This window comes from Nicotiana tabacum, chromosome 17 (genome assembly GCF_000715075.1).
Source record: "Nicotiana tabacum cultivar K326 chromosome 17, ASM71507v2, whole genome shotgun sequence".
NCBI lineage: Eukaryota > Viridiplantae > Streptophyta > Magnoliopsida > Solanales > Solanaceae > Nicotiana > Nicotiana tabacum.
In genome coordinates, this window is record NC_134096.1 from 105,238,552 (window position 1) to 105,252,103 (window position 13,552).

Sequence of the window (13,552 nt, forward strand, 5' to 3'; positions counted from 1 at the left end):
ACGGAATTTCAGAAACTTTAGTGATATGTTCAGCATTTCACTCATTATTAAATGAAAATAGTGAAAGAGCGAGGACAAGGGAAAAAAGGAGAAAATTGATGGTGGTCTTATTTTCTGGGACATTCTTTGTTTGAAGTCAGTATCAAAAAATTCTTAGTAATGATCGAACTCATAAGACTTGCTAAAAGACAAGGTGTGAGAAAACCTCTTTTGGCATTTGGTGAAGCCCTTCAGAAGTCTGTTACGAACAATTAAGAATACAAGCGTGTACATGAGTTATACAAGTGTTTGTTTCTCAAGGTTTGATATGCATATAGTTTCCCAAAATTATGCAACTTCATATTTCTCAACATGACTTTATTATCTCTTCTTTCTGTTTTTCTTTATCTCTGGTCGGAAACATGTAATAGCATATTTAATGTTAAGGAAATATAGTAAGAAATAGAGTCAAACAAAGTGGACCAGAATGAATATGAAAAAGTACTAAAATATCCTCCTTTATTGAGCAGTTGGCAGAGCTAATTTAATTAGCTTATTTTACGAACAAAAATGATGAGTAGTGAAGTAATGCCAAGAAAGAAAAGATGAGGCTGACATAGGCAAATGTATATCTTCAAGAGAACATACCAAATTAAAAGGAAAAATATATCCGCTGAAAAACTTAATTTAGCTTATTTTACGAACAAGAATGATGAGTATTGAAGTGATGCTAAAGAGGGAAAAGATAAGGCTGACATAGGCAAATGTATGTCCTCAAGGAAACATACCAAATACCCCACAATTCTCCAATTCCTCATTTCGCAGACCATAACTCCCTCTCATCCGCAAAATAGTTTTACTTTTATTTGTTTGCACATAACCTCATTTACATTAATTTCCTTGGCCAGACGGAACACAAGAAATAATGACGCAATGACATATTCAAATATGTGGCTCGTTCGTGATAACTTCTTCTAATGAATGAGGAGACCTTTCATTAAGAACTCAAAATTGGTGGTATTTTTGAACGATGACACGTTAGACTTTCCACATCATTGGTATCCAGAATTATCGTCAGATACCTTCCCAAATTCTAAGTGTATTACGTCGGCATTGGTGGATGGACGGAATTTGGGAGAAATCCATTCCTAAATTCCATTCACGACCAAGATTGCCGAATGTAGCCAAAATATAGTACGTATGTAGACAAAAAATTCGGGATGAAAACGGGAAGGAAGTGGTTTTAGAAAATGAATGGAATATTCTTTGGAACGACTTGGTAGAGACATGGACAAGTGTTTGAGATAAATCGTAAGCTTTTGATGTTTCTGTAACTTTATTAGAGTAGTAGTTTTGAATTATGGGAAACAAGCCAAAGCGAGGTGTCAGGTGTGGACGTTATGTGTTAACGCAGAACCAGATCCTTTTGATTATGAAGCTGAAAAATTCTCACAGAATTTCAGAAACTCTTGGGATAAGTTCAACCTTGAATTCATTACTGGATGAAAATAATGAAAGAGAACAAGAAAACGGAAAATTGAAAAATAATTCTGCAGAAAGTTCTGATAGATGATAGTGTTACTTTTCAGGACATAATTTGTTTGAAGTCAATATCAAAACATTCTTATGTTGGGTTTAAGCTAGTTATAGCTTAAAATAGAGTGACCGGGAAATGAAGGGAAAAATAAAAATTTTGAATTTCCCTATTTGACAAAGGGACATTATCCCATATTGGAGGAGAAAAAGAGTTTTGATGGGTATATATACAATTGCACTTCTTTTATCTCTTAAAGAGTTGAGAAGATGGCAAGTCGCGCCTCGTCATCGCTCCGCTTGGCTTTAGCTCGAATTAATTTTCTGTTTCTTCTACCTTTCTGATTTTATGTTACTACTAATTTTTTAATATATTTTCGGATATAGATTACTAACATCTTATGCCCTCACATGACATATATCTACCAAGAAATCATAAGGGTCACCCTCTACCTCAAAAGGTTCTGATTGATGATAGTTTTAAAATAACTCATATTTTATAGTAGGCAACAAGGCCTCCTAGCCATTTGAACTTGCACCCGATTGTCATGCCGGTAAATAAATTTTCAAAATTCCTAAATGAACACTTTAACTTGAGCATAAGTGAACTAATAAACACCTCTGACAGTTGAATCATAGCGCGTGTACTACAATTTCACAAACGTGGCAACCCAATCATCAATAAACGAATTAAAACCTGCCACGTGTTAGGCGCGAAAATCCACTAAGCACCGACTTATTTCCCATTCATTTTTTACCTAAAACACTCATTTCATTTTCATTTCCAGTCGTCTCTCTCAGAGAACTCTAACATTTTCAATCATCTGCTCAAATGGAGTGAACGATTGTCATAGGATTTTTCGCCCATTGGATCATCTAAATATTGTGTTTATTTTTCTTTCAAAATCAGTCCCAAAACAAGAATCTGAGTGTTTTGTGTACCGTCGATTTCTCCTCCACCAGAAACATAGAAGTCAATAAAGGTCCGATTGTTGTCTTTCATCAAATTTCTGGTTATTTTTTTGTGTTTTTATGTGTTATTAAAGTTGGGCATGATAAATAATATTTTGTATGCATGCAATGGTTCTTTCGTTATTTAGGGTTTAAAATTAGGGATTTTTGGAATAACACACTAAATTTTTATTTTTTCTCTGAATTTTGTCGGTTCCATGGTTGATTTGGCATATAGGGTTAAACAATTAGGGCTTTTTATCATATCGAAAATTTTTATCTCTTAAAGTGATAAAGTTAGGATTCTTTTCCCGTATTTGCTTGTTCTTTTTCAAAGACGTGTTCAGACAATATTGTTTTTTTCTTTTAAATATTTTACTAATTTGGACTTAGCTTATCTTCTTCATAGGCGTAGTGAGGTGAGGCTGGATGGTTGTTCTTGTGAAATTACAATTTCACCATGAGGGATAACAGGTAGCTGGCCCATTAATGAGGTATGAAAATGGTATAACATGGCCTACTATTGTAACTGCTAACATTGATGAATTGCATGTTATTTAATTCAATAAATGGGCAAATGATATGGGGTACTTAGGTTTGGAGAAATTTGCATGTCAAGTCAATAAAAAAGGAGCATTTCAATTTATTAAGTATGATGCTGATATGTTAGAATTCTGCAAATACCTTCATGATGGGGATTTTATTGATATTTATTTATGTCACACTATTAATATACCATGTGTTGATATTGAATTGGATGAAATGTTAAGTAGTGGTGTGGACCCTAGTGATACTTCATATGACCAAACAGTTGGCTTTAGTGAAGTGCCACAAAAGCAAACAAGTAGAGCTAATGCTAGGGCAACAAACTCACCTACCAATGATATAAATCTCTATTTTAAAAGACGTTTCTGAGGCGAGCCCCGGGGCGAGGCGTACCAAAAATGCCCCGGGGCGATGGTGTGGGGCAAAAGTCTCAAGAGGCGCACGCCCCGCAATTTGGGACGTATGCTCGGGGGTTCGGGGCGCACACCTGGGCGTTCGGGGCGCATTGTTTTAGTAAGGAGTAAGCCCTAGAGACTTTTTCAAATTAAAACAAAATTTGTTGAATTAGTCCTTCATATAATACCCAAATTCTCAAAAGTCAGTTTGATAATTACTCAAAAAGTTTAAAAAAGAACTCAAAAGTATTAAATTTAAAAGTAAAGACCTTTTTTATTGATTTAAGCCCTACTTCATGATTTTTTCAAATTGAAGCTTGGTAGTGTTAACACACAGCTGAACTCTCCTCTGTGCCAAAGCTAGACAGAAGGTAATGGATAAGTATTTAGGTGATTACAAAATAGAGTTTGCTAGGATTTATGATTATGCTGACATGATAAGAACTACTAACCCCGGCAACATTGTCGTGGTGAGGACTTCAAAAGAAACTGAATCTGGTAAAGAGGTCTTTGTGGGGATATACATTTGTTTACATGCTTTGAAAACATGTTGGTTAGAAGGGTGTAGAAATATAATTGGCTTTGATGGTGCATTTATGAAGGGAGTGTGTAAAAGTGAGCTATTGTCATGCATTTCTAAGGATAGTAATAACCAGATGTACCCTGTTGTTTGGGCAGTGGTTGAGAAAGAGATCAAAAACAATTGATCATGGTTTTTTAGGTGTCTAATAGAGGACTTGAAACTGACAGAATTTGAAGGTGAAGGGCTAAGAATTATGTCTGATATGCGGAAGGTATGTGTATTGTTTTAATTTTATTTTTTACTTTAATACTTAAGCTTGCATTATATGAACTCTAATAGTGTATTTTTGTTGTTCAAGGGACTTGTTCAAGCTATATCTGAATTGATGCCAAATTTTGACTGGGAAATAGAGTGACTGGGAAATGAAGGAAAAAATAAAAATTTTGAATTTTTCTCTTTGACAAATGGACATTGTCCCATATTGGAGGAGGAAAAGAGTTTTGATGGGTATATATATACAATTGCACTTCTTTTAGCTCTTAAAGAGTTGAGAAAAAAGCAAATATTGTGCCGTTGTCGCTCTGTTTGGCTTCAGCTCGAATTAATTTTTTATGTCTTCTAAATTTCTGGTTTTATGTTACTACTAATTTTTTAATATATTTTTGGATACATATTACTAAACATCTTATGCCATATCTACCAAGAAATCATAAAGGTCACCCTCTGCCTCAAAAGGTTCTGATTGATGATAGTTTTAAAATAACTCATATTTTATAGTAAGCAACAAGGCCTCCTGGCCACATGAACTTGCACCCGATTGTCTTGCCGGTAAATATACTTTTAAAATTTCCAAATGAACACTTCAACTTGAGCATAAGTGAACTAATAAACACCTCTGACAGTTGAATCATAGAGCGTGCATTATAATTTTACAAACATGGCAACCCAGTCATCAATAAACGAATTAAAACCTGCCACGTGTTAAGCGCAAAAATCCACTAAGCACCAACTTATTTCCCATTCATTTTTTACCTAAAACACTCATTTCATTTTCATTTTTAGTCGTCTCTCTCAGAGAGCTCTAACATTTTCAATCATCTGCTCAAATGGAGTGAATGATTGTCATAGGATTTTTCGCCCATTAGATCATCTGAATATTGTGTTTATTTTTTTTTCAAAATCAATCCCAAAATAAGAATCCGAGTATTTTGTGTACCATCGATTTCTCCTCCACCAGAAACATAGAAGTCATAAAGGTCTGATTGTTATTTTTCATGATATTTCTGATTGTTTTCTTGTGTTTTTATGTGTTATTGAAGTTGGGCATTATGGATAATATTTTGTATACGTGCAATGGTTCTTTCGTTATTTAGGGTTTAAAATTAGGGATTTTTGGAATAACACACTAAATTTTTATTTTTTCTCTGAATTTTGTCGGTTCCATGGCTGATTTGGCAAATAGGGTTAAAATATTAGGGCTTTTTATCATATCAAAAATTTTTGTCTCTTAAAGTGATAAAGTTAGGGTTCTTTTCCCGCATTTGCTTGTTCTTTTTCAAAGATATGTTCAGACAATATTGTCTTTTTCTTTTAAATATTTTACTAATTTGGACTTATCTTATCTTCTTCATAGGCGTAGTAAGGTGAGGCAGGATGGTTGTTCTTGTGAAATTACAATTTCACCATCAGGAATAACATGTAGCTGGCCCATTAATGAGGTATGAAAATAGTATAACATGGCCTACTATTGTAACTGCTAACATTGATGAATTGCATGTTATTTAATTCAACAAATAGGCAAATGATATGGGGTACTTAGGTTTGGAGAAATTTGCATGTCAAGTCAATAAAAAAGGAGCATTTCAATTTATTAAGTATGATGCTGATGTGTTAGAATTCTGCAAATACCTTCATGATGGGGATTTTATTGATATTTATTTATGTCACACTATTAATATACCATGTGTTGATATTGAATTGGATGAAATGTTAAGTAGTGGTGTGGACCCTAGTGATATTCCATATGACCAAACAGTTGGCTTTAGTGAAGTGCCACAAAGGCAAACAAGTAGAGCTAATGCTAGGGCAACAAACTCACCTACCAATGATATAAATAGTGGTTGTTTCACTGAGACAAAGGGTAAAGGGAGGGCTGCTGATATAGAAGAGTATACTGAGGATGAATGGGAGTTCTATAACTTTAATCCAGCCACAGATTCAGATTGTGATGAATTTAAGAGTAATTCTGAGAGTGAGGATGGTGAGTATGAGGGTGGTTCTACTGAAGAGGATACATATGAGTCACTTTATGATGTTGATGAGGGTGTTGTTGGAAAGACAAGTGATATAGAAGCTGACCTTGTTGCTGCTAGACAGATCAAAGTAAATCAGAAGAACTGAAAAGAGAGATCAAGTGATGTTAATGTAGATGAGCAACCTAGTGGCCTAGTAGGCATTGACCCTGGATTTGAAGACATTTACAAGGATAAGACTGCTAAATATGCTGGTAAATTGGGAGGGGATGAGCAGTACCTAGACAGTTCAGATTCAGGGAGTAAGGATAGTACTAATGATGATGTAGATGCAGATGATGAGGTGCAGAACTTTCCTCCAAGAAGATACAGTAGAAAGGTCTACTTTGACCCTAACTGTAAGAAAATTATTTTCCAACTCGGAATTGTCTTTGAAAATGTTAGACAATTTAGATTTGCTTTACAAGACTATGATGTACAGAGGAGAGTTCAGTTAAAGTTAATACCAAATGAGAGGAATAGGGTCAGGAAAACATGTTTGAACTCTAGTAGATGTAGATGGTATATTTTAGGCAGTTTATAGGGTCACACACATAACTTCATTGTTAACACATACTACCCTGTCCATTCATGCTTCCCGGTCACAAGGAACAAGCTTGCTAACACAGCTTGGATAGTTAAATATTACAAATATAAGATTATTAATCATCCTGACATAAAGCTCAAGAAATTGCAGAGTTGATAAGGATTAAGTATGGTGTGTATGTAGGAAAAACTGTATGTGCCAGAGCTAGACAGAAGGTAATGGATAAGTATTTAGGTAATTACAAAATAGAGTTTGCTAGGATTTATGATTATGCTGACATGATAAGAACTACTAACCCTAGCAACGCTGTTGTGGTGAGGACTTCAAAATAAACAGAACCTGGTAAAGAGGTCTTTGTGGGGATATACATTTGTTTACATGCTTTGAAAACATGTTAGTTAGAAGGGTGTAGAAATATAATTGGCTTTGATGGTGCATTTATGAAGGGAGTGTGTAAAGGTGAGCTATTGTCATGCATTTCTAAGGATAGTAATAACCAGATGTACCCTGTTGCTTGGGCAGTGGTTGAGAAAGAGATCAAAAACAATTGATCATGGTTTTTTAGCTGTTTAATGGAGGACTTGAAACTGACAGAATTTGAAGGTGAAGGGCTAACAATTATGTCTGATATGCGGAAGGTATGTGTATTGTTTTAATTTTATTTTTTACTTTAATACTTAAGCTTGCATTATATGAACTCTAATAGTGTATTTTTATTGTTCAAGGGACTTGTTCAAGCTGTATCTGAATTGATGCCAAATACTGAGCATAGAATGTGTGCAAGGCACATATGGAGTAACCGGAAGAAAACCTAAAGTGGTGGGAAAAGAAGGAAAAAATTATGGGGTTGTGCAAGAGCTTCATTTGAAGCATTTCTGAAGGTTAAACTAGATGAGTTGGGAATTGTGTGGCAATAAGATAATAGAAGACTTTCTTAGATATCCCAAACAATCATGGTGCAGAACAATATGTATGAGACCTTCAACAGTTGGATACTTACTTCTAGGCACAAGTCAATTATAACCATGTTGGAAGAGATTAGAGTGAAGGTAATGGAGAGGATGACTAATATGTGAGAATTTGCTACAAAGTGGAATTCTGATATATCTCATATGGCAATGGGGTACATTGAAGAGCAATCTATAAGAGTCACCAAACATGAATATAAATGGGATGAGGACACTAGATTTGAGATCCATGATGGAATTTACAAATACATAGTTGATTTTGTAAAGGAATAGTGTACATGTAGAATGTGGCAAGTGAAAGGCATACCCTGCTCCCATACATTTTGTGCAATGTTTTTTAAAAGGTATGACACTGCTGACTATGTTGAGCATTGGTATAAGGAAACAAACCTCAAGGTATTCAATTGTTACATTCTTTCTGGAGAACCAAACTCCCTCTCATCCGAATGGTAGTTTTAACTTTTTCCTACATAACCGTGGCATGCAATGATCTCATTCGTGATAACTTCTTTGAATAAACTAGTAGATCGATCATTAAATAGGAATTCAACTTACCAAATCATGTTTCATTCGTGATAATTTCTTCTAATAAACATGTTGATCGGTCAATAGATCAGAGGTACTTTTTCTAGTTTGGCTCCACCACAAGACTCTTGTTCATACTCATTTGTCAAGGAGCAATGGGATTAAGAACTTAATAAATAAAGATATACTCTTCCTTTGAAGTAAAGAAGTTATTCCCTGCTTATCTTTTTGGCATTTAACCAAAAGTTTGGAAAAAATGAAATGTGAAATGATACATTCCATCAATTGCAACAATAGAAAATAGGATACATATCATATAGAAAGAAAAGAAGAGACCATAAATCATAACTCAGCTTCTTCACTCTTCCCAGATTAAATCTTTCCCTTGGTTTACACTGATATAAGCCGGTCACCCTCTCGTGACGGAAAATTAGAATTATTACTGTTTCAAAGAGGCCTAGTGCGGTGATGTCTAGCTCGGCCACAAAGGAGAGCATTCTTTGGTATTGGAAGTTCATCTCTCCAAGAATTTGATGAGGAGTAAACTCTTAAGTAGAACTGCTGTCCCAAATACCTCCTTGACCAATCCTCAGACCTTATGTTCCACATTCCTACATTATCCAATGCCATGTATATTGCAGTCCATGACTTGGGGTACACCTGAATTACATCATACAAATACATTGGAAACATAAGTTCAAGGATGTATTGGCCTAGAACAAGGTTGAGATTATGTGCACTATCATTCTAGTAGAAGTTTTGACAAACCTGAGTGGTGCAACGTGCAACCGTGTCCCTTAAGTTGTAGTGCGATCTGCTCGCTGGAGTCCATTGTCCACCATTCATACTGTTCATTCACAAAGATAAAGAATCAAGAGGAGTAAATGTGTAGTATGCTTTAGTGAAGATAAAGAGAAGTTTTCTTGTTTCTTGACATGTACGATGATAAAGAGATGATTTACCCGACAACAAAGAAAGAATAGCCATCAATGTGCCATGACTGGACACTGTTCTCCCAATTTTGGAAAACAATCTCAACGTAAGATCTGAAGTTAGCAGCCATAACAGGGGTTCCAAGATAACCATTTCCATTGTAGGGCTGGTCAGAGATGCTACCAAGGTTGAACACTCCCCCAATTTTGAAGTAATCAGCCAGCTTTAATGGTGTGTCCGGATCAACATACGAGACACTGTTGACAGCATATCTCTGTTTGCCGTTTATATATGGGGCAGAGTTGGCAAGAATGATTGTACGCGAAGGCTTGATCAACCCATAATGATAAGAACCTTGAGGATTTGGCCTTGGTCCACTTGCAGTTAGATTCCAACTGATTTGACAAACAACCAAAGAAGAGTTTTTGAGATTTTAGAATGAAAGTGATACTTCCTAAGCATTCATGTATCAATTTTTCTTCATTCCATCCATGCAAAATGTGCCTTTGTTTGGAACAAGATAAATAACTTCAGTACTTCCAACGAGTATCTTATAAGCAGATTTCTACCAATAGTTTAACTAACCATATGAAGTAATGACTTATCTTTTCAACATGAAAGTTAGACATAAGGAAGATGTATTACCGTATAGATCTGGCCTGGTAAATGGACCAATTAATTTGAGTAGTAGGCCCTCCAGGGACAGGTCCAGAGACTTGTGTCCATGAGTTGCTGTAGTGAAGAACAGCAGTGGTGGTTAGAACTCGTCTAGTAAAGCGTGAAGAAACCACGACATAGTAGTCCTTTGGAGGCTGGTTAGCAGTGACTAAAACTGAATAAGACTGTCCTAAATGGATGTCAAGTGAAGTGTAGGAGGTTTGGAGTGTATGTGATCCCTCAACTTCAACTAGTTTCATTGTGTGCCCTTGAATTCTGAAATTAATTGATGTTGCCATCCCCACATTAGATATCCTGAACCTGTATGTCTTACCTGCACATTGAGTTGGAGAACTAAGGTTTCTGAAGCTGAAAACATTAACAAGACAAGGCATAGTAAAAGCAAGATTAATGTAAGCAAATTTCAGTTAGAAACCTTGATCAACTGTAAATGTGTATCCGTTCCATCCCCGACCATTGATAATAAGACCATCAGGTAAAGGAAGATTATGACCACTATCTAAAATGTACTTCAGTTGCTGCAAGAATCAAATTCCAATGTAAATTTAGCACCAAAATATTATTGTAAAAGTAACAACAAATATGATAATTGAGCCAAACAGATGGGGCTTACCCTGTGACTTCTCTTGTACAAGTCTCCAGCTAGTACAGTGAAATCATTAGCAGGTGGAGGGAAAGGTACTGGAATTCGAGGACGACTATAGACTCGGATGGCACCATATCCCCCTGCTGCCTTGTGCATTGCTAGTGATGGGAAGTAGAAATAACTACCTATTTGGTCTTTTGCTTGGAGGGTATAAGTGAAGTTTTTCCCAGGTGGAATTGGACAAGTTGTGCCATAAACTCCATTTTGCCATGAGTTTCTCCTTTGTTGTAAACCATTCCTGAAACAATTGCCAACAAATTTGAATTGTCAGAAAGCAAAAAAAGAAAAGAAATTGCCAGTTGAATAATTCTTGAGTTAGTACATACCAATAAGCTCATAAAATTACTGCTAACTACTCTATAGAGATGATAAGAGTAAAAGGTTGTCATGTGACTAATGTTGCTATTAACATAGACCAATTTAATCTATGGTACACTACAAGACTAACCTATGCAGCAAGAGATTTAGAGTAAATGAAAGAAGCTAAGATGAACTATACCAGCCTATTTCTAGTTGTTACAGAAATGTTATCAATTCAGCTCTTTCTGCAATAAATCTTCGAATTTTCCTTCAATTACTTCTACTTCCTCTACATTTTCAATGTATATGTATGGTAATTTACAAACAAGATTGTATCATGGTGAATTGCGTAAACAACATTATCTAAAAGTTTAAACTATTGCAAGGCATGTTTCTTTTTCCATTGTACCACGTATATATAAAAAAAATTACTAGTGGTCACTGGTGAAATTCGAACCAAAAATCTTTACCTGATTTAATACTATATTGAATTGCATGCTTATAAGTACTTTTTAGAATTTATTTTAAGGTCTACAATATATCCTTGAAAGATTTCTTTGGTACTCAGCAAGTCAGCGTTAATTGGTGATTGCACAATCTGGTGGAATTAGACTTCTGTAGCCTTCATTCAGCCGAAGATAGCGCTAATAACTATTTCACTTTCCTCAACAATAATAATGCTAATAAAATACATCACTTAGGCCCTACAGAAAGAAGACATGCCACTTTCTCTCTGTTCTCTAGGTGTGTGGCTCATTGTATTCCACATATAAAATTGGAATTAATTTTGTACGTAATAGTTCATGTCAGAGATCTAGAGATCTAGCACGTGGGTAATGGGTTTCTTTTATGTACCAAAGAATCGTCCCCCTCCCCCCCATACCATATTAATTCCCTGTCTCAATAAGGAATCCTGCTCATTAGTTTCTTTATAAGGAATCCGTAATAATGGGTGCATATCTTGACCATTTTAATGAATACTGTTATTTTACTAAGTACTGAATAACTTTTTCCATTATGGAGAAAAATCACTTAGCTTTTTTTGTTGGGTCTATGTGAGATATGAATTTTGGTGTTAATATAATTTTTATCCCTTTTTTATTGATTACTAGGCGCTACATGAAAGCCAAGTTTGAGAACTAAAAATAAAAGGAGATAACAGGACCAGGACCTACTCACATGGACCAGCATCCAAATGATTAAACAATTCTAATTCCTACAGCTAATATATCAGTTGTAAACTAGACCAAAAAGCACATCACACCCTACAGACAAAACCTTACCCCCATCTCTTTCTTTCCAAGAACAGCATTTAGCTTTTCGCGAAAAGTTGCATTCCTTTGCTACAAAGATGTGCACTTTTCTATACTATTATTATACACTCGTATTAAGAATAACAGAAAACACTATGTCCAAAAAAAATAGGAACAAACACGAACATATTTTTGGAGAAACATTTGAGACGAAAATGGTTTTATCATAGACATTTCATTATTCATGAACGTACATAGGAGGCAAAATATTGAATAGATCTGCATTAAAAAGAATTGTGTTTTCTTTATCTAAATGACATTAACAGGGGATTAGGAACGAAAAAAGAAAAAGGGAATACACTTATATTAAAGTCATACCAAGAAATGAGGAAAGGCTCATTCAAGTAGTTGTAGACACTGATAATCAAATTGTCATTTGTAACACAGTCAATCTGTGGCCCTGGAAACTGCCCATTAATCAAGATCCCCTGCCACCAACATTGTCAAAAACAGAGTGTTAAAATCGCATCAATAAGAATCCAAGAAATTTCAACAAACATATATTTAAAGAATGAGATTTACCTGTTGTTTGACACCCAAAGGATAAATGTCTCCGTAAGTGATTTTCCAAGTGTAATATCGGTAAGGATTGTCACAATATACCCTTTGTAGAGTAAGTAACACAAGGATAGTGAGAATGGCAGAATGAACATTGCTCTTCTCCCTCATTCTGTTACTTTAGTGTTTCTTTTTGAAATGCTTGAAAAGAAAATGTACTTTTCTGCTTCCCCTTCTTCTCCAAAATGGAAAAGCTGGAGGGAAAACAGTAGAGAAAAAGAAAGGAGAAAAGTAGCGCTTGTGAGTTGTCAGTGAGAGTGGACAAATATATTGATGAAGTAAGGACTTAGCCCCTGTCACCCTTTCACATGCAACTGGAATTCTTCTTTTAAAATAATGTTAAAAAGGAAAGCACGAACCCACCAGTTAATTGGAGTCTCGAAGACAGCAAATTAGGCATCTTTTCACCACGATGCAGTCCAGTTATAAAAATGATACCAATTTAGAGGTTTTGAGTTGAAATTATAATAAATATTTAAACTCTTAAATTTAAAAGTACAGTAAATTTAATGCTATAAACTTAAACCTATTAAAATCTAAATCTTGGATCGTCCTCGTTAGTGTATCTCGCAAAAATGCAACAAGACTTAGGTGATGTTCTTGGATATAATACTTAATGTAGTCAGCGGATATAATATAGTCTTTAGTTTGAGTTTGTAGTTAAAATTTGTTCCCTGACAAGATGCTAAGATTTAAAAAAAATTGTTATTTGGCATCACAAAATCCCAAGTTTGATCAAGCATCAATTGTAACGCACATGCATGCTCAATTGCTAATGCCAAGAATTCAAAAATCATCTTCTTGTGGGCTTCTTAGTATTTATGTTCTGTTCATCTCCTAAGAATTTCAATATTTATTTGATGCTA

General features: G+C 35.1%; 1 protein-coding gene across 1 annotated transcript; it reads right to left on the reverse strand.

The window, feature by feature from the left end:
• Positions 1–8,452: 8,452 nt before the first annotated feature.
• LOC107777935 (L-ascorbate oxidase homolog) lies at positions 8,453–12,998 on the reverse strand. Its single transcript, XM_016598105.2, has 8 exons — positions 12,651–12,998; positions 12,447–12,556; positions 10,483–10,753; positions 10,285–10,387; positions 9,837–10,182; positions 9,221–9,586; positions 9,027–9,105; positions 8,453–8,918 (listed from the first exon to the last, which is right to left on the reverse strand). Exons 1-8 carry the CDS (start codon positions 12,795–12,797, stop codon positions 8,706–8,708), a joined length of 1,635 nt encoding a protein of 544 aa, XP_016453591.2. The 5' UTR covers positions 12,798–12,998; the 3' UTR covers positions 8,453–8,705.
• Positions 12,999–13,552: the final 554 nt, after the last annotated feature.